The sequence below is a fragment of the Rhineura floridana genome, chromosome 12 (assembly GCF_030035675.1).
Source record: "Rhineura floridana isolate rRhiFlo1 chromosome 12, rRhiFlo1.hap2, whole genome shotgun sequence".
NCBI lineage: Eukaryota > Metazoa > Chordata > Lepidosauria > Squamata > Rhineuridae > Rhineura > Rhineura floridana.
The window spans coordinates 13,134,978-13,160,442 of NC_084491.1; the positions used below are offsets into that span (position 1 = coordinate 13,134,978).

General features: G+C 46.0%; 1 protein-coding gene across 8 annotated transcripts in view; it reads right to left on the reverse strand.

Annotated features, from left to right (window-relative positions):
* BIN3 (bridging integrator 3) overlaps positions 1–25,465 on the reverse strand; it is a 173,941-nt gene that overhangs the window by 17,017 nt on the left and 131,459 nt on the right. For all 8 annotated transcript variants that reach the window (XR_009758752.1, XM_061593416.1, XM_061593412.1 and 5 more), the window contains 2 exons: positions 8,492–8,633; positions 5,998–6,132 (listed from right to left, as the gene is read on the reverse strand). Coding sequence is in view for 7 of the 8 variants with exons in the window: in XM_061593416.1 (XP_061449400.1) it covers positions 5,998–6,132; positions 8,492–8,633 (277 nt within the window). In the remaining variant the exon portion in view is untranslated. The remainder of the gene's footprint in view (positions 1–5,997; positions 6,133–8,491; positions 8,634–25,465) is intronic.

The following is a 25,465-nucleotide window of genomic DNA, read 5'->3' on the forward strand; positions in this document are numbered from 1 at the left end:
AATATCTATTGGTGGTGGTGGATTTTGCCACCAGGTACCCAGACGCAGAAGCACTAAGATCCGTGGAAGCCCCTGTAGTGGCAGAGGCTTTATTAAAAATCTTTATGAGGCTGGGTTTCCCTCATGAAGTGCTGACGGATCAAGGCAGTGTATTCATGGGAGAAGTGATGCAATGTATGTGGAAATGTTGTGGTCTAAAACATCTAAAGACCACTACTTACCATCCCACCACTAATGGGTTAACAGAGAGATTCAATGGCGTTTTGAAGGGCATGATCAGAAGCTATGTTCAAGATCACCCACAAGACCGGGATGAACGGTTGGGATGCTTCTTATTTGCATACAGAGAAGTCCCTCAGGAGTCAACAGGCTTCTCACCCTTTGAACTCATGTTCACTAGAAAAGTGAGGGGACCTTTGGAACTATTAAAAAATTCATGGGAAGGAACCCTGGGAGAGTACAAAACATCTGTAGTAGATTTTGTATTGGAATTCCGCAATAAATTAACATCAATGATGGAGGTGGTGGAAAAGAATTTGAGTCAAGCACAGGAGAAGCAATGTTACTGGTATGACAGAACAGCCAGGGAACGTGTGTATGATGTGGGAGATATGGTTATGGCGTTCATACCCAAGAAACATGACAAATTACAGGCTAACTGGGAAGGACCATATACCATCAGAGAAAGTCTTGACACAGTGACCTATGTAATTACCACAGACCAATTAAACAAAAGCAAAGTGGTTCATGTAAATATGTTGAAGCCTTACCATACCAGGGATGCACAGGTGTTGCAAGTTACCTTATTCCCTGAGGGAAGTGGGCCTGAACTTCCAGATTTGGTACAGGAAAGCAAAGACAAAGGAGGGGTAGATCAAGTGGAATGGTCAGAGGAGGTGAAGGAGGAAGTAAAAGAGGAGATTCTGAGAGTTTTGAAAACCTATAGGAATCTCTTTAGCAACAAACCTGGCCGAACCAGTATAGTTATACATTCCATTGATACTGGAGATCATGCCCCAATCAGATCTGTTCCGTACCATGTGAATGGGAAAGTTTTGAATGAGATCAAAAAGGAGGTGGAAGATATGCTGGAATTAGGAGTGATCAGGGAATCCATCAGTCCCTGGGCCTCAAGTATTGTCCTAGTTCCGAAAAAAGATGGAACAACAAGGTTTTGCATTGATTATCGGCTAATCAATAAAATTACTGTCCCAGATGCGTATCCTATGCCTAGGGTAGACGCAATGTTACAAGTTATTGGGGGCAGCAACCATTATCTCTACACTAGATCTCTGTAAAGGATTTTGGCAAATGGAACTAGACGAGCGATCCAGAGCCAAAACTGCCTTCAGTACACCAGATGGGTTATATGAGTTTGTGACCTTACCCATGGGACTAAGGAACTCACCAAGTTCGTTTCAGAGGCTAATCAATACTGTGTTGCGAGGCATGTCAGATTTTGCAGTGGCCTATATCGATGACGTGGCCATTTTTAGCAAGTCGGTGCCTGAGCATGTCCAACACCTGACAACAGTATTGGAGGCCTTAAGAAAAGCAGGCCTCACAATAAAAGCTAAGAAATGCCAGTTTGGACTAAAGGAAGTAATCTATTTAGGACATAAGGTGGGGAGTGGGAAAATCACCCCCTTATGGAGCAAGGTGGAGGCAATACAAGCGTGGCCGATCCCCTTAACCAAAAAACAAGTAAGGGCATTTCTGGGTGTGGCTGGATTTTATAGGAAGTTTGTGAGAAATTTTGGGGAAATAGCAACCCCCTTGCATGAATTAACAAAGGAGAAGTGTTCTGAGCGTGTGGTATGGACGGATGAATGTCAGAAGGCTTTTGATCTACTGAAGCAAGCCTTGTGCGAAGGACCCATATTAATAGCACCAGACTATGAGAAACCATTCATCGTGGCTACAGATGCGTCGGACCTGGCGCTGGGAGTCGTCTTGCTGCAGGAGAGAGAGGGCACCAGACATCCAGTGGCGTACCTGAGTCGCAAGCTGACGCCGAGGGAGAAAAACTATTCGTCGGTCCAGAAGGAGTGCCTAGCGGTCGTGTGGGGACTGAACAAGTTGCGCCCATACGTGTGGGGACGAAGATTCACAGTGACTACAGATCATCGGGCCTTGTTATGGTTGCAGACTATGAAAAACCATAACACTATGCTGCAGAGGTGGTCCTGGGCCCTACAGGACTATCAAGTGGACTTCCAGTTCATAAAAGGCAAGGACAATGTACTGGCCGATGGACTTTCCAGGCAAGTGGCTGGGACTGCAGTGATGTGACCAGACAGAGGAACAAAGAAAGACATTTTCCCCATAGAGACTTTTATTTGTTAACGCGACGTATAAATCCTGGAACAGGAATAATACTCTGCTGTTGTTTAGGGGGGGGGGAAATGTGATGTTCCTATATTAATGTATATATGGTAAGTGTTGGTTGTTTAGAAGATACATGGTAAGTGGAGTGAAAGAGGGGGAGTGAATGGGCAGTAGAATGCGAGATGATTGGCTGAGTGTTTAAAATGGCTGAATGTATAAAAGGAAGAGTGAGAGTGGAATCTGGGGGGGAGAAGAGAACTGAGTGGGTTGCTTGGTGGGGTTTAGAGAGTTGTTTGCCAGGAGGGAGGTGGAGTTCGGATTAGTATTGAGTAAAACCATATGCTTATGTGCCTTAAGAAGAAATCTTGTTAATCTTGTTAGCTTTGTTATCTGTAATAAATACTTAATTTGGTTTACCAAAGGCCTGATCCTTGGCTGGGGTTTCACAGACCAGAAGGGAGGGTAAGGTAATGACCAAGGCTGAAGGGGAACTGTAACAAATGGTGGCAGTGGTGAAGAGAATAACAATACCAGTATTCAGAGTCTCTGGGAATACTAGTATTGGGACGTTACTGGTGGTTGCCTAGCAGGGGGATCTGTTGAGATCTGTGCTAGAGCGGGGAGAGAAAAAATAAAAAAGGACAGTCCGGACTGGTGGAGTCCCTGGTGGTGCCTAGTGACAGGCAGTAACCACGAGCAGGTAGGAACCTGACAGGGAGAGCCAGGGAAGGACGCCTCACAGCCCTCTTTCACCCCGCACCAGACATTGCGCCGGTCACAGGGAGGTTCTTCGAAGGAGTGAGAGATTACAGGCGAAGACCTTTCCTATTTAAGGTTGCGCCCCCCTGACCGGGGTGCTGAGTCAACTTCCTTCATATGCTGCAGAGTATGCTTAGGAGCTTAGTTAGGGAATGCAGTGAGTTAGTTTAGTCAAGTTAATGAAGCGTGCTGCCTTTGATGTTTCAGTTACCCCAATAAAACAAGAACTGCTTTCATCCTTGTCTCCTCGTGCCTCACACTCTGGGCAGGACAGCGCACAGGACAGAGACCCATTCCAAAAGGGGCTGATGAAGGTTCATTCCTACAAGGAGCCATGACCCCATTTCTCTGCTCTTTCCAAAATTCACATTAGTTTGCCGTATGTCAAACTATTGTTAGTTTGCCATATGTCAGACTGCTGTTTTTGGTCTGGGCAAACCACCATTTCTTAAGACCTGCTGGTCTTAAGTCAGCCAGACACACACAGATAGCGGTCATGGGGTTAGCTTTTTCCTTTTTACATTGGTTGTTCCTTTTTTTATTTCTCCTCCCATTGGCCAGCTCTAGGGCTACTGTACTTTTTTGCCCATTATGTTGGGGGAACAAGTGACTTGTGGATCCAGCAGGTCTGAGGCCTACCCCATTCTGCCCCCACCACTGGAGCAGTGGAGATTTCTGTCACTGTAACAAAAAAGCCTCTGGTAGCAAGAAGTTCTGCAGCATATCTCTGGGAACTAAGGACTGCTCTCTTAAAGTCCTAAATTGCTTGGGGCCAAGGCACCTGAAAAAGACTGCCTGCTCCTGTATGAACTTGCCCAACCCCTAATGCCTTCTTTAGAGATCCTGCTCTGGATACCTCCCCCACTCTCTTCAGAAGTCAGATGGATGATGAACCAAGCCTTCATGGTTCCCATCCTTGCAATGCTTCATTTAAGGAACAATTTTAGTTTCTCCTCACAAACAAGCCATTCATATTTTTATTCTCTCAAGCTTTTAATGATTAATGCAGCTTCTTGCTTTTTCTCTTGCTTTGATGGTTTTAAAATATTGTTGTGAGCCACCCTGATAGCTTTTTAAATGGAAAAACAACGTTGACATTTCTTAACCCTCCATCAATAGGTGGGAAACACACCACATCAGCACTGAAAAATTCATAAAAATTCTGTGTCTGTCTTATATGACTCCATGCTCTGCAGTCTTTCGGTCCCTGGTTGTTGCTGGACTACAGTTCCCATAATTCTTGACCGTTGGCCATGCTGGCTGGGGCTGATGGGAGTTGTAGTTCTGCAACATCTAGGAAGGTGGGAAAAGGCTGCTCTCAATATTCCTTAACTATGATAGGGTGTTTATTGCTGTATTCATTACCAGTGGAAAAATCAATGCTTTAGAACTATATGTGTGTTTGTGTGTGAGTGAGTGAGTGAGGGAGAGAGGGAGGGAGGGAGGGAGGGAGGGAGAGAGGGAGGGACAGAGGGAGGGACAGAGGGAGGGAGGGAGAGAGGGAGGGAGGGAGGGAGGGAGGGAGGGAGGGAGGGAGGGAGGGAGAGAGGGAGAGAGAGTTCTGAGTTCTTATAGCTTGGGGGCTCAATTTCAGGGAAAACTGAACACAAACACATATGGTTCTACGGGTCAAAGTGACCCTGCAAAGGAATTTAAACAGCATTTAGTTACTCTTGATGTCTACAGAAGCTTAACCCAGAACCTGTTCCTTCCATTACTTGTAAGAAATGAGCATAGAGAGTGAAAACACTATTTTGGTTCTTTTCATAATAGGTAAATGACTCAGTTTCGTTAAAATCCCTACCACTTATAACAGGGGTTACTAGTCCCTTGCAGGTTTACAAAACCCCTTTACAAGCCTAAATTTTTAAAACAATCCCCTCCCACAGTTTTAACCTTTCCTGTAACCCACCACAACTGATTTTTTCCCCCATCATGGCTAGCATTTTGCACAATACTTACTAATTCAGCTTTTGGGGTCACTGTGACCCCAACTGCATCTGCAAATGTTTACAAGCAACTTTCCTACACCTTTGCCTCTGCAGGTAGCCAGACTTAATGGCAACTGTCAATCAAGGGCTCTTAGATGACCATTTTTCTCTGTTCACAAAACAATCTCTACAAAATGTGTTGTTGAGGGTTGCCCTTAGGCATCAATGTAACCACCCAGCTTCAGCTGCTCAAAATGTAAGCTAAATAGTGGCTGAGAAACTCGCACCACATAGACTAGTAGAGTTGGAAGGGGCCTGTAAGACCACTGAGTCTAACTCCCTGTCCAGTAATAACTGGTAACTTTTCCCCCAGTGTGCCACTAGCAGGGTATTAGGTAAGACCCACCAGACTTGGCTCAGTGAAAAAGAAACAAGAAATTCAGCACCATCCCCACTCCTAAGTTCCATGGCCACAAATCCAGAAGCGTCAACAGCACTGGCTTTTGCTTTTCAAGAAGATTTGATATGTGTGACCAGATGATAGTCAATCAGACACACACTTCAAAATGCAAGATCAAATGATAGTCAATGGCGCGTGTGTTGTTTTTTAAATGTCGTATACATTGCCTGCTTAAATGCCTCTATTGTTTGGTAGCTGAACAAGCCATGATGAAGAGAGAACAACTCAAAAGATGCCTTTTCCTAATAGACCTGGGCTTGGAGTTGATCAAACCTGGGGTAAGTGTAGATTCTAGCTTGCTCTCATAAGTTTATCCTTGGAGGCCCTTCTCTGGATGCCCCTTGCCTGTGGAGCTTCAGTCTAGCTACCACAGAGAATGCTTTTTGTACCCCAACTGTAGAATTCTCTCCGAAGGTAGATATGCTTATCATCTTTGCTATCATCTTTTAGGACCACAGCCTAGGATGCATTAAGGAAAATAAAGTGACTTCTAATACAACAGCTGGCCCCAAGTCATACCTGAGCCCGGATCAGAGATTCAAAACTTGGTTTGAAGTAATCAATGCGGCTGCTGTAGAATTTTGGCATCTCCTCCAGGAGCTGCTTGTTCTTAGCCTCAAATTCGTCTTTCACTGGCCTCAGTTCTTCCCGTGCCTGGGAGAACAGAAGAAGGTGGTGGAAGAAGACAATCACAAAATATCATCCTTCACTTCCTCCAACAGTCTATCATTCCTTCCGAGCTCAGTACCAAATGCAGTTTGTCCAAGCTAGGTCCTCTTAATCCTTATCATGTGCAATGGCCTTCACAGACATTTAGAAGCATTTCCAGAGGAAAGATGTGTGCTAGCAATCATTATGGCTAGGCCAAATATTGGCCTCTTTCCAATTTTGGGATGAAAGGAGTGCTTTTGGGGTCTTCCAAAAATATTTTCCCCAAAATTTCCTTAGTGCTAAGAATGTTTTATCCCTTTTGTTAATGTTCACCTGAGTTCACACCCATTTCCGCTGTTGGCTAGGGCTTATTTTCTTCATACAGTGATTTTAGCCAGACATGACTACATCACAGTGTTCTACAACCAATCAGATTTAGTTATAGGCTGACATAAAGGAGGGCAAGCAAACCTTATTTAGAATGCCTATGCTTCCTGCACTGGTCACATGGGTGATCCAAGCCAATCAGGACTGCGAGGGAAAAGAAGCTTATTCAGGGCAATGCCCTCTAATCAGGAGAACTCATTCATCCTTTTCACAATGATTGTCTCCAAAATTGGCCAAGGACATATATGCTTAAGTGTATGTGTATGTGTATGCACTTTCGACCCAGATGAAAATATTTGTTAAAACTGTCCCCATCCACTTCCTTTTTGGCACAGCCCTACTAGAAATCCCTTAGGGGAAAACACCCTCCCTGCTTAGTCATCAGGACAAAATGCAGCTCACTTTCTCAAATCCTTAGGTTTATGCATTCCAAGCTTCTTTACTGTTAAGCTTGAATTGTTTTTTCTTAATGTTGACATGGTAATTCTTTAACACAATGCCCAATTTATAGGGTTATAAAAAAACCGCATTCTTCAGTGCATGTCAATCTCTTAGAGGTTTCAAGCATCCACAGGAAAGTGAGTTAGCAACATTAGATTCAGAACTGCTTCACCATTTATGTGGCTGTTTATTCACCATTGAAACACTACATGCTTATTGTCAAAAACAATTGTGAAAAGCAAGTACATACACTTAAGCATTTGGGGATTGGCTGTAGCTCCCCATAGCTCTTTCCCCTGAGTGCTTAGGAGTGCACATCTGCTCTTCTCCAGGATACCAATGTAGCCACAGCAAATATAATAGCCACATAAAAATGTGAAGTAGCCCTTGGTGAGTTAAAAAACTAAAACTGCAATCCTACATTCAATTACCATCTTAATGGGAAAACTCTTTGACTTTAGCCTTAGCCCCACTTTCAAAACTTTGTTATTTTTTAGCATGGGAGCCATTCCACAAGATATGCCAATATCTCAGCATACTTTGCTGGATTATTTCACAAACAAATGTGCTGTGGAAGCCATTCTATGATGCCTACAGCTCTGAGCTAAGTACGAATACTTGCAGGATATTTAAAGGCACAGTAGTGACTATTATTTTAAAAACTATCAGGAGTACAGAAAAAACTCATAGGTACTGGGGGATGGAGACAGATGGCATAAACATGAAATGAAAAAAAGTTTTTTGTCTTTGGGGGTGGGTTGCACCAGAAAAAGAAATTGCAGCAGCAACCAAGATACAAATGTGATCTAATGGACACATGCAGTTCTAAAGGTCGTCCTACAGAGCTGATTTTCTCTTACACCATGAACCACAGTTAGAGAAATTAGCCTGTGCTCAAAGATGTGTGTGGTTGCAGACAGCACAAGCACTCCCCTTTTGTTTCTCCCTTCCCAGAGCAAGGAAACAATCCACAGAGTGGCTGGCTTAGTGAGCACATGTGAACCAGCGCTCGAGGTTAGTTTCTCCCCAGACAAACCACAACTGAAAGCTCAAGTTTGTTCTTGGATTCCCATTCATGGTTTGGTTGGAGAGAAACAAATCAGGAGTTCTGGGGCACATGATAACGCTAAGGCTGCTGTTCCATGATAGCTTTATGGGCACAGGCTAGTTTCCCTGAAGCTGGTTTATGGCCAGCATTGCATCCGAAAGCAGCCTCTATTTGAAAGCTAGATTTCTCTCCATGTAAGCTATTCACACTAAAATACAACAGAACGCTCTAGAAAGTTGATTGTATTCACCCAGCTTCCAATTCGGAACTAAAAATTAAAGGCACCAAAAGAACAAACACATCAGGGAGGTTCCTTGATCACCGCTAATGGACTGTTGCTAGCTCTCCCCTTGCATTCTTCCTTTGATAAGCACATGAATCCTTTGTGAAAAAAGTCCCAGGGCAACCACAAAAATGATACCTGAGAAACCTCCAAATCCTTTTTGACAATCAGGCTATGAGCACCCTTCTCTCTTGGCTCAGTACCTGGTGCAGCTTGGTCAGGATGGGTCCTGTCTTCTCCTTCTCTTCATACTTCTCCACCTTAGATTGCAGCCTCTTGTAATCTTGCAGAGCTTGTTCACGCCGCTTCACCGCCATATTCAAGCTGGGAAAAACACCACTGAATCTGTAGGGAACAAAGGGAATCATGTAGGGAATCATGATTGGGATGTCCCCACTAAACTTAGCCTGAATGTCCATTGAGAGCTTAGACATGTGAAGAACAGAAGCTGGATGCTTTGAAAGCTGGAGGCAGGAATGTTTTCCCAGCGTGACTTCCTTATATTTTGTTTTGTCTTTCCTCTAAAGTGCTCAGGGCGGTGAACAGAGTTTCCCCATTTTATCTGCATAACAACCTTAAAATCATGGAGTTCAAAGGGATCCGGGGGTCATCCAGTCGAACCCCTTGCTCAATGCTGGATGCAACTACAGCATCCCTGCAAGATGGCCTGTGGAGGCTGGTGGCTCCAGTCAGTAGAGCAGTGGAATCTGCTCTGGGTTTTAGTCTGAACTTTCAAGGAGCTGAAGCACCTTGGAGCGCTTCTTGAAAGTTCAGACTAAAATCTGGAGCAGATGCCACTGCCCCACGAACATGGAGCCACCAGCCGCTACTGGAAATGGCTCTCTATCATCTGCTTAAAACACCTCTGGCAAAGCAGAGTCCCTCACCTCTTGGGGCAGACTGTTTCACAGTCAAACAGCATTTACCCTTAAGAATCTTCTATTGTTTAGCTGAAGTCTGCTTCCCTGCAGTTTCCACCCATTGTTTCTATTGCTGCCCTCTGGAGCAACAGAGAGGAAGGTTAGGCTAAGAGACAGTGGCTGATAACCTTGGTAGATGAGCAGTGATTTCAAACTGGGTCTCCTCAAACTGAGTCCAACACTCTACTGAGCCTATCACTACAGCACACTAAACCTCAAGAAAATGAAGATCTGGGCGAAAGTAATGGTGAGCACCACCACAATGAAGTGCAAAATCATATATTATAATCACTCAGTGCACAATTAAAAACAAGTTCATCTGGATGCAATGGTGGTGGAAATGTCAGAATGCTTTACCACCATTGCCAGCATGGAATAGGCTCTAAGGCAAGCCATGTTTGCTAAGATTCATCAAGAGTTTCTCTCCATCTGTGCTTGAATTGCCAACCTGTCTGTTTCTTTGCCTTAGGCCTGGGGCAGCCAGCATGGTGCCATACAGATGCTGTTGGTCAGGGATGATGGGAGTTCAAGAGCATTTGGGGGGCACCATGTTAGCTACCCCTGCCTTAGGCACACGTCCTTTCACTAAACAAACCATGGAAAAGCCTGAGCTCCAACTAGTGAGAAATAATACCAAGAATTTGGATAGAAAGGTGCCAATAAATGTCCCCTAACACAAGTTAGAGCCAGTTGCTATGTGGGGTGGGTCCAATTAACTGTCCTACTATTCTGTGGAGGTTAAGAAAACTTGCAAAACCACAGCCCATCTCCCTCCAGCCTCAAGAGAAACTCAGATTAAGAGTATGATCTGCCAGGTATCTTGGGCCAGAAGTACTCTGGGACAGCCACATGGTAGTCATGATGGCCCTGGACTGCACCTTTTGAAAGGGCATGGAAACTGAAGTGGCTCAACTTAGGAGGCTCCAACTGCACCTCCAAGGCTACCAGTGTCAGCTCAGTCAGTTGAGGGGCAGTAAGGCAGTCAAAGCACAAGAGAATCTACAATCTGTCTCAAGATTGTTTTCAGCCAACATGAACCGTATTTTGGACAGGGAGCCTGGTGAGGGTAACAGCACCCTTACAGATCATAGCAATACCAACGTTTTTCCAGCCAGGTCTTCATTACACAGATCAACTCAGCTCTCTTCCTCCATAATCCATAAAAAAAACCCAAAACAAACAAACCCTATACCCCATATTGCACAGTTGCAGCCAAAAGTGACAGGACTTCTAGGATCAGACTGTTGGGAGGATTACCACTGAAAGGGGGTAAAGCTTCCCTCTTAACACTGAATCCTCCCTATGGTACAGTCACTATTATGAGAAAAGTGACTAATATTATTACTTCTACAGTTCTTTCCCACACACAAGATACATTTAAAAGTCTTATTAACATCATATCTACCCTGTGAGATATACTAAGAGAGACCCAACTTGCTCAACCACCCCAAACTACTTTATACATTATCTCCCCCCCCCCCCGGATGCTGCCTGATTCATGTCCTTATAGATGGTGGCCTGTTCTACAGATTATTTAGCCTGGGGCTTCTTCCAGTCATGGACGTGACTCCTAAGAGTACACTCACATCTTTAAAAAGTAATGTGAGAACTAATCCTACATCTAAATTAATTTTTAGCTCTTCCCATCCTGAAGGCTTAAAAAGTGTAATGACAGATTATATATATATATATTAAATATCCAGTTTAAGTTCAAGTCTTGCAAGATGCATAAATTGCTAATCAAGAGAAAGATGCTAGCAAAGAACAAAATTACACTCCGTTGACTTTGGCAATGTTTTTTTAGCAGTGTCCAATAACTTTAAAATTGCTGGTATCACACAAAACTAGTAAAAAGTAGTGGAAAGACACCCACCTGCCCCCCAGGGCCCCAACATCTATTTCAATTATAGAATCAAATCTCTCATGCTTTCAAACAAAATTTTACTTCATGGTATGACTCGGTTCAAACATCTTGACAACAATGATTTGCAGTAATTATACAATCAGTTCAGACATAACTTTCCCAATCCTGATCAGCAAATCATGCTCTAATTCCCTCCTCGATTTCCTGGGTTGATCAAACTGTAGCTTGCTGTTACATCTCAACTGGCAAACTATGGTTTGCACTTGCCCCCCAAAGCTGAATTGTAAATCACAGCTTGATTGTGTTTATTTCAATGTAGTACCAATGATCATCGGATCAAGCCAGAAAACCACAAAGGGAAATTGGAATGTGTCAGCCCATGCTCCCTACCCTACAAACTGTACTTTGGAGGATTGACAATGTTACATCTGTACCGACCTATAATTTCGGCTTCCAAATGTACAAGCAACTACATTTTTAAAAAAACTGTGTTTGTTCAAATTATATTCCACTTTTATAATGGTGCTCAGGATGGCAAACAATAAAGTAAAATACATAATATCACAAGCATGAAAACAAAGCAGGTAAAAATACGTCAGTGGGGCCAAAGATCTATCTGAACAAAAATGCATTTGCCTACCAGTGGAAGGTCATCAGAGAACCAATTATTTAGAGTGGTGGTGATCTCACCCTTACTAGAGGTTTTCAAATAGAGGCTGGACACCATCTATTGGGGATGCTCTAGCTTTGGATTTCATGCATCAAGCAGAGGGTTGGGCTAGATGGCCCACAAGTCCCTTTTCAGCCCTATGATTGTATGAGAAGAGGCTAGATAGGCCTTCCTTAGCAAGACATTGGAGCAGCCAAAGAGAAGACCCTCTCTCCTTTAGAGTTCCTGCAAACATGCTTCAGATATAGGGAGGACAGAAAGAAAGCCTCTGCTGAAGATGGGAGAATACAGTATTTCAGATAATAATGGACCCAAGTTATGTGTGCTTTGTAGGTCATAGCTAGCACTTTGAATTGTGCCTGGAAATGGACCAATAGCCAGTAAAATTTTTGAAACATGCAAGTCACATGCTTCTTATTTTTGTACTTTTTTGTTCTTTAAAATGTCAAAATATAACAAAATATAAATAACAGAATGTGTGACATTACTGTTCAAAGTATACAGAACAATACAGTGCAGCCCCATTGGCATTGTATTATATTTTGTGTTACATTTGTTACGGGTTACCGTACCGGATTGGAGAAGGAACAGTTTGTTCTTACCGTGAAAGGTGTTTCTTCATGGATGACAACAAGTCTCCAAGCGGGTTGTGTAGCTCCTCCTGCAGCTCAGAGACAGGAAACGCCTCAGCAAGTACTTTGCTCCTCCCCTTCTGCTGAGGCTCAATTCCTTTCTTGCAAAACTCTAGACATCAGCCTCAAGCACAACTCAGAAAGGAAAAACATAGAACCACAATACAAACTTGATAACAGAGAACAAAGGATGCTAACACAAGGTCAAGTGACCCAGAGAAAACAAGCAGAAAGGAGTCATGGCACTTAATGACTCAGTCCCATCCACCATACGATTTACTGCATGGGTGGGCCTTGGAGACCTCTTATCATCCATGAAGAAACGCCATTTACAGTAAGAACAAACTGTTCCTTCTCTCATGGATGACAGAGGTCTCCAAGCGGGATGTACTACAGCTGCAGACCTAGGGCGGGCCTCAGGAGGTAAGACCTGTTGTAAAACCCTACGTACAAATGAGGCCTCAGCCGAGGCCAGAAGGTCAATTTTATAGTGCCTTGTGAACGTACTAGGCGTAGACCACGCCACTGCTCTGCAAATATCTAATATGGGGGCATTCGTGGAATAAGCTGCCAATGTGGCTGTAGATCTAGTGGAGTGTGCCATAATGCGTAAAGGGGACGGCACATGAAGCGCCTCATAGGCTAATGATATGCATGCCTTAATCCATCAAGCTATGGTTGCACTTGACACTTTTCCCCCCATAGTGGCTGGGTGGAATGATACAAATAGGGAATCAGATTGCCTAAATGGTTTAGTTCTATTGATGTACACTTTTAGTGCTCGTCTGACATCTAAAGAGTGCCATGCCTTCTCCCTCGCGTAGGAAGGGTTAGGGCAGAAAGTAGGTAAGACTATTTCTTGATTTCTGTGAAAGACAGTGTGGACCTTAGGAATGAAGTCCGGTCTAGTCCGCAGCACTACTCTGTTCTTGTGAAAGGTGCAAAGCTGCTTTTGAACCAATAAGGCCAGCAGTTTGGACACCCGACGTGCCGTTGTGATGGCCACCAAGCACACCGTCTTGAACGAGAGCATTTTTAAAGAGATGGATCCTAGTGGCTCAAATGGTGCTTTTTGAAGAGCAGAAAGAATGTAGTGTAGACTCCACATAGGAAAACAGTGAAGAACTGGTGAACTAATTAGAGTGGCGCCTTGAAGGAACCGTTTAACTAGGGGATGTGAAGCCAGGGAGACGGAACCTGGTACTGATAGTATTGATGACAATGCTGACGTCTGCCTTTTCAACGTGGCAGGGTGCAGACTCATCTGCAGGCCTTCTTGTAGGAAAAGCAGCACATCTGGTAGCGCAGCTACTTCTGGACCCGTTTCTCATTTGGCACACCACTGTGAAAAAACGTTCCATGTGCTTTGGTAAGGCCATGTGGAAGGCCTTCCAGTGGCCAAAATGGTGTCCACCACTGCCACGGACACTCCTGATCTTAGCAGTCGTGTGCGTTCAATTTCCATGTGGCCAGATGTAGCCACTGGGGGTCAGGGTGAAACAGAGGTCTCTGGTAGATCAGGTCCTGATGCATCGGGAGATGGAAAGGCTGAGACTTGGTCAACTGTATGATGTCCGAGAAACAGGAATGTCTTGGACAGTATGGGGCTACCAGCACCACCCTGGCTTTTTCCAACTGTATTTTCTTTAGGACCCTGGATAGCAGCGGAGTTGGGGGAAATGCATTTAACCCCTTCGGCCAGGGGCCTTTTGACTCAGAAAACGAGAGAAGAAGCGGCGTAACTGATGGTTTGTCTCTGATGCGAAGAGATCTACCTTGCACCTGCCGAATCTTACCTGTAGCATGTGAAACATGTCCTTGTTGAGAGCCCATTCTCCTGGGAATATCTGCTGCCGACTTAACCAGTCTGCTGCTACATTTAAATTGCCTTGAATGTATTCTGCCATGAGTGACATTACATGGTGTTTTGCCCAGGACAGCATCACCATCACCTCTGAATGCAGCTTCAATGAGCGTGTGCCTCCCTGCTTGTTCAAATGAGCCTGGACCGTGTGTTGTCGGTCCATATCAGCACATCCTGGTCGGAGAAATGGCAGAGAGCCAGATGAGCAGCCCTTAGTTCCAGCCAATTGATGCTCTCATGTGTTTCCCTGTACATCCATGTCCCCTGAACATGGTAACCCTGACAATGTGCCCCCCATCCTATGAGGCTTGCATCTGTGGTGATCGATCAGGGGAGATCTTGTAATGGAACGCCCCTCTGCAAATGTAGCAGACTTGCCCACCATCGCAATGAGTCCTTTACTTGGCCTGGAGAACAAGTTGGTGCTTGCAGTGTGCTATGTCCTGCTGGAATCGGAGGAGGAGCCACTGCAGTGGTCGAGAATGAAGACGTGCCCAAGGTACAATGCCTATAGCCGATGCCATCATATCAAGTAGTTTGGCAAGGACCATGATGTCTGCCAACCGACTGTGGAACATCACGGCAGCCAGGCTCACAATCTCCTCTCACCCAACAAGTAAATGAATTGTTTGATCGTATCCAGCGTTGCCCCCAGGTGTTGAATCTTCTGCGATGGGTTGAGTTGGCTCTTTTGAATGTTTACTAAAAACCCGTGGTCTTTTAGGTGAGCCAACACGATCTGGACGTCTTCCCAAGCTTGATGAGCTGAACTAGAACGTATAACAAGATAATCCAGATAAGGATAAACAAGTAGTCCTTTGCAGCCTGAGGCTGGCCACTACCATCACCGTGATCTTGGTAAACACTCTGGGGGCTGATAATAGTCCGAAAGGCAGCGCCTTGAACTGATAGTGAAGGCCATTGAAATGAAAACGAAGAAGCCGGCGATGTGCAGAGAATATCGGCACACGTAGATAGGCCTCCTTGATCGACGACAAAGTCTCCATCCTGAATTTGTGTGGGGTCACAAATTGATTTAGAAATTTCAGGTCGACTACCATGCACCAGGATCCATCCTTCTTCCCCACTAAGAATACCGAGTAGAACCCTGAGAAATGCTCGTCTAAAAGCACTTCTTCTATCGCTGACATGTCTAGCAAGTGGCGAATCTCATTTGACACTGCCAAGAACTTCACAGTGGAACTGGGTACTGGAGAAGGAAGGAACCTGGCCAGTGGATACTGCAATAGTCCTATCTTGTAACCATCTTGGACCACTCGCAGAACCCATTTGTCCTGAGCGGTGTCTCTCCACTGGTGGGAAAACTGGTTTAACCTTCCTCCCACTGGTGGTAGCCAAACTGAGTCAGAAATGTTGCTGATTTTGATGTTCTGGGCGCCCTTGACTGGAAAAAGGTGCGGGAGAATGAGGATTGTGGAGATTTTTGTGGGAATCTTGATCTATTCTATGAAGGACGGTAATTTCTGAAATCGCATCCTCTCCCACTAGATCTGAAAGCACGAAAATTATGTGGAGACTGGAATGAACCGGGGGGCGCCTATATAAGCACCTGTCATCCCTCCGTTGCAATGTATGGTCTTTTTCTTGTCCTTAGACTCTACTAAGATCTCCTTTAACGCTGCATCCCCAAATAGTTTCGAACCAGAAAAAGGGACTGAAGCCAAATTTGCCCAAGAGGAGGCATCAACATCCCAGTGTGAAAGCCATAGGTGCCTACAAGCAACTACCACTGCCACCATGGCCATGCATGAAAACTGGGTGGAATCCATAGTAGCATCTGCAATGAACATTAAGGATCTAGAAACTTTCAGCAAAGTTTTCCTCAGCCTAACTGGGTCTTGGTTGGCATTGTCTAACAGATCCTCCACCCACAACAGGGTCAGTCTGGCAAAAACAGATGCAGACACAGACGCTCTGATCGCCAGTGCATTAGCATAATGTGATCTTCTAAGGGCTAAGTCAGACCTACGTTCACTAGGGTTCTTCAGTTGCGAGTCCCCGTCCCAGGGTAGCAAAGCCCATGAAATCAGAGCAGAAATAGGGCCATCCACTGCTAGAGTGTGAAGTTGTTCCGTAACATCCGCTTCCAAAAGATCATAGAATAATAGAGTTGGAAGGGGCCTACAAGTCCAACCCCCTGCTCAATGCAGGAATCCAAATCAAAGCATTCCCGACAGATGGCTGTCCAGCTGCCTCTTGAAGGCCTCCAGTGTGTGAGAGCCCACTACCTCTCCAGGTAATTGGTTCCATTGTCGTATGACTCTAACACTTAGGAAGCTTTCCTGATGTCCAGTTGAAATCTGGCTTCCTGCAACTTGAGCCCATTATTCCGTGTCCTGTACTCTGGGACGATCGAGACAACATTTCATGTACTTGAAGAGTGCTATCATATCTCCCCTCAGTCTTCTCTTCTCCAGGCTAAACATGCCCAGTTCTTTCAGTCTCTCCTCATAGGGCTTTGTTTCCAGTCCCCTGATCATCTTTGTTGCCCTCCTCTGAACCTGTTCCAGTTTGTCTGCATCCTTCTTGAAGTGTGGAGACCAGAACTGGACGCAGTATTCAAGATGAGGACTAACCAGTGCTGAATAGAGGGGAACTAGTACTTCACGCGATTTGGAAACTATACTTCTGTTATGCAGCCTAATATAGCATTTGCCTTTTTTGCAGCCACATCACACTGTTGGCTCATATTCAGCTTGTAATCAACGACAATTCCAAGATCCTTCTCACATGTCGTATTGCTGAGCCAAGTATCCCCCATCTTATAACTGTGCATTTGGTTTCTTTTTCCTAAGTGTAGAACTTTGCATTTATCCCTGTTGAATTTTATTCTGTTGTTTTCAGCCCAATGCTCCAGCCTATCAAGGTCACTTTGAATTTTGTTTCTGTCTTCCATGGTATTAGCTATGCCCCCCAATTTTGTATCATCTGCAGATTTGATAAATATGCTTTGTACCTCCTCATGCAAGTCAATAAAAATGTGGAAGAGCACTGGGCCCAGGACCGAGCCCTGTGATACCCCACTTGTTACTTCCACCTGATAGTTGTTCCATCCAACCCACATTTAGCTAGCTTGCTAATCAGAATATCATGGGGCACTTTGTCAAAAGCTTTGTTGAAGTTGAGATATATTATGTCCACAGCATTCCCACAGTCTACAAGGGAGGTTACCCGATCAAAAAATGAGATAAAATTAGTTTGGCACGATTTGTTCTTCATAAATCCATGTTGGCTCCTAGTAATCACTGCATTGCTTTCAAGGTGCTTACAGATTGACTGCTTTATAATCTGCTCCACAGTTTTTCCAGGGATTGATGTTAGGCTGACTGGTCTGTAGTTCCCCGGTTCCTTCTTTTTGCCCTTTTTGAAGATAGGGACAACATTAGTTCTCCTCCAGTCATCCGGTACTTCACCGGTCCTCCATGATTTCGCAAAGATAACAGAGAGTGGTTCTGAGAGTTCTTCAGCCAGTTCCTTCAATACTCTAGGATGCAGTTTATCAGGCCCTGCCAATTTGAACTCATTCAAAGTGATTAGGTATTCCTTGACCATTTGTCTATCAATCTCAAGGTCCAATCCTGACCCTTCTACTTCATGTTTCCCAGGAGGGTCATAGGCCCTTTTTTGGGAGAAGACTGAGCCAAAGTAAGAATTGAGCACTTCTGCCTTTTCTTTGTCATCTGTTATCATTTTGCCATCCTCATTGAGTAGCTGTGCCACCATTTCTTTTCTCTGTCTTTTACTATGGACATACCTGAAGAAAGCTTTTTTGTTGCTTTTAACAGAAATGAGCCTCAGCTCATTCTCAGCTTTAGTCTTCCTGACACCATCCCGGCAATTCCGTGATACCTGCCTGTACTCTTCCTTTGTGGCCTGACCTTCTTTCCACTTCCTGTCTGTGTCCTTTTTTGTTTTCAGATCATCTCTAAGCTTTTTGTGAAGCCACACTGGCTTCTTCTGCTGTTTCCCCCCTTTTTTCCTTGTTGGAATTGCTTGCCATTGTGCTTTTAGAATTTCCTTTTTTAGAAACTCCCACCCATCTTCGACTCCTTTTCTCATTAAGGTGGCTTGCCACAGAACGGTACTTACAATTGTTCTAAGTTTATTAAAATCAGCTTTCCTGAAGTCCAGGGTGCGTGTATGGTTACTCTCAGTTTTTGCTTCTGTTAAAATCAAGAATTCAAGTATGGTGTGATCACTTTCCCCCAGAGTTCCCGTAACTGCCACTTCATCCACCAAATCATCTCTATTGGTTAGAATCAAGTCCAGGATAGCTGATCATCTGGTTGCTTCCTCCACTTTCTGTAGGAGGAAGTTATCTGCAACACAAGTCAGACATTTCTTGGAGGGGCTGTGTTTGGCAGAATTTGTCTCCCAATAGATATCAGGATAATTGAAGTCCCCCATTACTACTACATCATGCCTCCTCGAAACATTGACAATTTGCTTTTCAAAAGTTACATTCTCATCTTCTCCTTGATTGGGTGGTTGGTAGTAGACTCCAACCACCACATTCCTTTTATTACTTGCTCCATTTATTTTAGTCCAGATACTCTCGGTGGAGCTACCAAGCTCATCTTCCTGTATTTCTGTGCAGGGATATATATTTTTAACATATAGCGCAACTCCACCTCCCTTTTTATTCCTTCTGTTCTTCTTGAACAAGTTGTATCCTTCAATTGCTGTATTCCAGTCATGGGAGTCATCCCACCAAGTTAAAGATAAAACTTGTTTGCAGAATTGATACCCTTTTTGCATTGGAGCAGAGTGCCCCATTTGGATTTCATTAATGCTTTAACTGAGACTGGTAAAGGAATACACCTACTTGCCCTCGTAGTAGCAGGTAAGACCATAGCACTCTTAGAAGGAGGTTGCTGTAGCTGCTATTGATCAGGTGCCAAATTAAGCACAGCCAACACGTTGGCACACACGTTGGAAAGTATTGGTCTATAAACCGTCTAGAGGAAACCAAGTCCTCACGACCTGAGCCCTCACTCCATTCACCTTTGTCCCATAAATGTTCTCCTTCCGCATCAGGGAGCTGGGAATCATCTTGGAGGGAATCGTCTAGGAGGCGTAGCAGAGCACAGCCCTCTGGCAGCTCTAAAAGGACCTGGTGATGCTGTAGCGTCTTGCTACTGTCCTCCTGCAAGTCTCTTTGCTAAGGAGGAATTTGGGTGCCTATCACCCTGACCAGGAGAATGAGGACGTTTTAAAGGTTCCGCTCTGGCTAGTTCAGCAGCCAAATCACCTATCATGGCGTTATTGAGCTGCTGAATTACCTCAGGCGTAAAAAGCCCAGATAGCAGGTTTTGCAGGTGTGGTTGCTGCAAGAGCAAATTGGGGGGTGCAGAAAGACCCAGATGTACTGCCCCATCATCTCCTCAGAGGATAGGGATTCCACATTTTGAACAATGCTTGAAGTCAAGTGTGGAGGATCTGGGGAGTGAGCCCGAGTGCTCGCTTCCAACAGTCCTATTGCAGGGGCTACCTCATCCCTTTGGGATAAAAACATGGCTTGTGTTTCAGAGTGTTGACTAATGGTGGGGGCTATCACTCCCCTATCAGCACCGTGTTGTACGATGGTGGGGGCTACTGCTCCCCTACTGACAGTTATAGTGGCTAAATTCACCTCAGGGCGGAAGGAAACTACCACTTCCCTATGCCTGGCTGCTGCAGTGGCATTCACTTCCTTAGTTAGGGCCAGATCCACGGAGGCTACTGCCTCCCTATGCCTGGCCATGGCAGTGGCTTCTACTGCCTGAGTTAAGGATCGATCCACGGAGGCTACCGCTCCCCGATCTCCAGAGCTAGAGGGTAATGGTCCGTTGAGTCCAAAATGGTAGGCGCTGTGGACAGCAAAGCTTCCAAAATGGCAGGCGCTGCTGAAGAGCCACTCACCACAGCTCACCTCAGATCTGTAACACTCACTTGTTCCGATAATGACATTGCTGCCGTGGCCTCACCTGAGCACAGACGGTTGACTGCCCCATAGCTAGAAGAAACCCCTTGAGCGGTCTCTTCAGCAACTGAAGAGGTTTGATGATGAGATTTCAGAGAACGCTTTGAAGAGTGGGCACTGGTCACGGCTACCGCCGAGCCGTGGCCTGACTTTTTAAAGTACTTCTTCTTTACAGACCTCTCCATATTAAACTCTAATAATTTTTTAAAAACAGGTAACGAATGGAAATAAAGAGAGGCACAGAACAACTAAGTGACTAAGCAACAAAGGTAAGAGCTATGAACAAATAACAAAGGTAAGAACTATGATCAAAGGCAGCTGCTGGCGAGATCACATCACTCCAGTGCTGAAGGAGTTGCACTGGTTGCCGGTTATTTTCCGGGGCCAATTCAAGGTGTTGGCTTTGATCTTTAAAACCCTATACGGTCTCGGCCCAGTTTATCTGAAACAGCGCCTCCAGCCTCATCAAGGATGCCGTGCAACAAGATCAGCCTCAAAGGGCCTTCTCTCTATCCCACCAGTTAAAACAGCTAGACTGGTGAGGACTAGGGAGAGGGCTTTTTCTATTGTGGCTCCCACTCTGTGGAATTCCCTCCCAAACAATCTCACACCCCCGCTATGATGAGCTTCTGCCGGGCCTTGAAGACCTGGCTCTTCAGGCAGGCTTTTGGGGTGGGTTAGGTTTATTATATTGTTGAGATGTTAATGTTTTAATGTATTTGTATGTTTTTATTCTGTACGTCACCCAGAGTGGCTGGACAACCAGCCAGATGGGCGACTAATAAATCTAATAAATAAACAAACAAATAAATAAATAAATAAATAACAACAGTACAGAAAAAGAGATCTCATGAAAGGATGTACTCTGAGCTGCGCCTCAGCACAAGGGGAGGAGCAAAGTGTTTGCTGAGACATTTCCTGTCTCTGAGCACTTCAAACGCTTTCCCACCTCCTGAGGCCAAGCCAGCACCTATCGAGCCTGTACTGTCAGATGAGCCAGCAGAGGCTCGCCCCCTTCACCCCGCGCAAGACGCTGCAAGAAGGTGGGACTTCGATGGAGTCAGAGACCTTCCCTACTTAAGGCAGCACCCCCTGACTCAGTTGCTGAGTCAACTTTCTTCACATGCTGCACAGTATGCCCAGGTAGCTTAGTTAGGGATTGTAGTGAGTTAGCATAGCTAAGTCTATGAAGCGCACTGCCTTTAATGTAAAAGTTACTCTAATAAAACAGGAATTAATTCCAGTCTCGCCTCTGTCTCGTGTCTTGCACTCTGGGCAGGACAGCTTGATTCAGCCACCATCCCTCTTCTCCGACGACTCCATGACCGAGAACATGGAGGCTAGCGGCAGTGCCGAAGGGGGAATCCCAGTGACTCTTGAGACCTTATACACCGAGCTCCAGAACCTCTGAGCCATGACCCAGAACCTCCAGTTAGAGAACCAGAATCTCCGTGCCTTGATTGCCCAGGGAGGCACGGTGCCCGCCAGAATCAAGTCTCCCGTGGGGATGCCCTCCCACTATGGTGGCCAGAGCAACCAGTTCTCCATGTTCCGTGCCCAGTGTGAATTGTACATGCGTGTATGGGAAGCCGAGTTTCCAACAGAGGACTCGAAGGTGGCATTTCTCATCAGTCTGCTAGAAAGGGAGGCTGCCAAGTGGGCCACCCTGTATCTGATCCAAAACGACCCTGCCCTGGGGCAATACAATGTTTTCATCGCAGCCATGGAAGAGATTTTTCGAGATCTACAATGGAAGGAGACGCTAGCCCGCCAACTAGGAACCCTGAAGCAAGGGAGAGGATCCGTGGGGGTCTATACTAACACCTTCCGTGTCTTGGCCCAAGAAAGTGAATACAACAACCCGGCCCTGATGTATTTCTATTGAAGTGGTTTGAATCCCGAGGTGTTAGATGAACTGGCACATACCTCCCCACCAGGCACCTTGGCCAAGCTAATCCAGTTGTGTCTGTAGATAGTTGGAGCGCAGAGTGGAGCCGATCCGTTCCCAGGCACCTCTACCTCTCCCACACATTTGTCACCTGCCTAGCGTGGGAACCTCAACCTTGTCAGGGGAGGAGCCCATGCAAATTGGCAGGGCCCAATCACGCTTGTCAGAGGAGGAAAAAGAGAAGCGCAAGAGGGAGAGGCTATACCTGTACTGCGGGAAAGGAGGACATCTAGCCCGGGGTTGCCCCTGCAAGGCCAAGAAGACTTCAGTGCTGGAAAACTCCAAATCCCAGCTCTTGTAGAGGCCCAAGAGTTGGGAGCCAAGTTAACAAAGCAGTCTCATCAACAGCCCCTGCCATCGCAGGTCCAACTGAGACTGCCCACCAGACATAATTTCCAAGTCAAAGCCATGATTGACAGCGGGGCATTGTCAAGTTTCATGGACTGGAATTTCACCCACGAGCATGGCGTTCCCATTCAGACGCTGGAGCAGCCCTTGTCCGTCGAGACCATTGATAGGCAGCCTCTAAAGTCGGGAACTGTGACTAGAGCGACCGAGTTGCTGGGAATGAAGACTGGAACATGTGGAGGAGCTGTCATTCTATGTGGCTTCTCTGCCTTGCTTCCCAGTGGTGTTAGGGATGCCTTGGTTGGTCCAGCATAACCCGACCATTTTCTGGGACGAGGCCGTGGTGGCGTTCGCCTGGAAGTACTGCCAACAACACTGTCAGCCACAGGGCAAGTCTGGACCTGAGGTAGTAGCCAGCACAATATTGCAAGAGGAAGTTTCTCTACCCGAGAAATATATGGAATACCGGGATGTGTTTGACAAGGGAGAAGCTGACCAACTGTCCCCCCACCGACCATATGATTGCACCATCAATCTGATGCTGGGAGCGCCCATCCCGTCTGGGCTTATTTATTCCCTGTCAGAGCCAGAGCTGGCGGCGCTGAGGGAGTTTCTGGACACAAACCTGAAGAGAGGTTTCATCCAACCCTCTCAGTCCCCGGCTGGGGCACCTCTGCTGTTCATTAAGAAGAAGAATGGAGAGCTATGTCCGTGTAATGACTACAAAGAGCTAAATCAGATCATCATCCCCAACAGCTACCCCCTGCCTCTCATCACAGAAATGCTGGAACGTTTGCGCTGGGCCAAGGTCTATACCAAGCTCGATCTGAGAGGGGCTTACAACCTGGTGCAAATAAAGGAGGGAGACAAATGGAAGACCACTTTTAAGACCCGTTATGGACAGTTTGAGTATCTAGTGATGCCCTTTGAATTGTCCGGGGCCCCAGGGGTCTTCCAAAATTTCATGAATGACATCTTTAGAGACTATTTGGACCGATTCATGACTGTGTATTTGGATGATATCCTGATGTATTTGAACTCCCCCAAGGAGCACGAAGAACATGTGAAAGCGGTGTTGCAGCGTCTCCGAGAATATCGCCTCTATGCTAAGTTGGAGAAGTGCGGGTTTGATGTGACCATGTTGGACTTCTTAGGGTACCGTATCTCACCAGGTGGGATAGAGATAGACCCAGGCAAGGTCCATTGCGTTCTCACATGGCAATCTCCTCGCACCAAGAAGGATTTACAGTGTTTCCTGGGGTTTGCTAATTACTACCACTGGTTCATCGCAAATTACTCTGACAAAACAGTGCCTCTCAGGGACTGCCTAAAGGGTCCAGGTCCTTTTTGCTGGACAGAAGCCGCGCAGTAAGCTTTCAAAGAGTTGAAGAGGCGGTTTGCTTCAGAGCCCATCCTACAGCATGTGGACCCCACACCACCCTTTGTGGTGGAGTGAGACACATCGGACGTCGCCATCGGAGTGGTGCTTTCACAACCAGCACAAAAAGTGTGTGAGACATTGTGCCTATTTCTCGTGGAAGTTGACCAGTTCTGAGCAAAACTACACCATGTGGGAAAAGGAGTTGTCGGCCATCCGGAATGCCTTTGAAACTTGGAGGCATCATCTAGAGGGAGCGCAGCAAGAGACTGAGGTGCGCACCAACCACTGGAATTTGGAGAGCTTGCAGACCGCTCACAAACTAAACGAGAGACAGATGCGCTGGGCACAGTTCTTCACTCGCTTCCATTTCAAAATCCACTACATTCCACAAGCGCAGAACAAACGAGCAGATGCGTTGTCCCACAAGCCAGAATACCTAGAGAACCCGCTCCCGAAACTGATCATCCTCCCCGAAAAGATATTGGTGGGGGCATGTCAAGAATCCTGGGTGACAGAGCTACAAGCAGCACAACAGCAGGAAGCCTTTGCCAAAGAGAAGTGCTCTGAGCTGGCAACACAGGCTGCCGAGAGTAGCGAAGGGTTCACGCTGAGAGATGGGGTGCTATATCGGCATGAGGCCATGTATGTGCCGCCCAGGGAGGTGAGAGCCAAGGTGCTGTGTCAGTGTCATGACTCCCCCACTGTGGGGCATTTTGGAGTCTACAAAACTCTACAAGTCGTCGCCAGGGATTTCTGGTGGCCTCGGATGAAACGAGAAGTGAAGCACTACATCCGATCCTGTCCCACTTGCACCCGGGCCAAGCATACTACTGGGTGATCCGTGGGGCTTCTGGAACCCCTTCCAAGGCCCCTGGCGAATGGTCACTATGGACTTTGTCACTAATCTGCCTCACAGGGCAAGACCACAGTGTTGGTAGTGGTAGATGCCTTTACGAAAATGGCACACTTCATTCCGTGCTCAGGACTTCCAAATGCTCAAGAGACTATGTGCATCATGTGTACTGCTTGCATGGACTCCCAGACAGCCTAGTCTCCTACCGAGGAACACAATTCAAAGCCCGTTTTTGCTGAGCTATGTGGCAAATTCTGCAAAGTGAACTGCGACTCTCCTCTTCCCACCATCCACAGACAGATGGGCAGAAAGAGAGGGTTAATGCCATGTTAGAGCAATACCTGCATTGTTACGTTAACTACCAGCAGGACAACTGGGTGTCTTTCCTACCCCTGGCGGAGTTCGCTTATAACAATGCTGCACACGTTCACACGCAACAGACTCCTTTCTTCGCCAACCTCGGATATCATCCTAGAGCTTTTGCTGTCCATTGAGCCAACCCTTCCTTCCCGGTGGCAGAGGAGTTCATACAAGAGCTTCAAGCAATGCAATAACTGCTGAAAGAGCAGTTGGATCGGGCCAAGGAGGATTACAAAAGGGCAACAGACCAGCATTGCCAGGAGGACCCCTCCATAAGTGTGGGACAGAGTGTGGCTGTCTACACACTACTTGCCTATGCAGGGGCGCTGCCACAAGTTGGAGGATCGGAGGGTG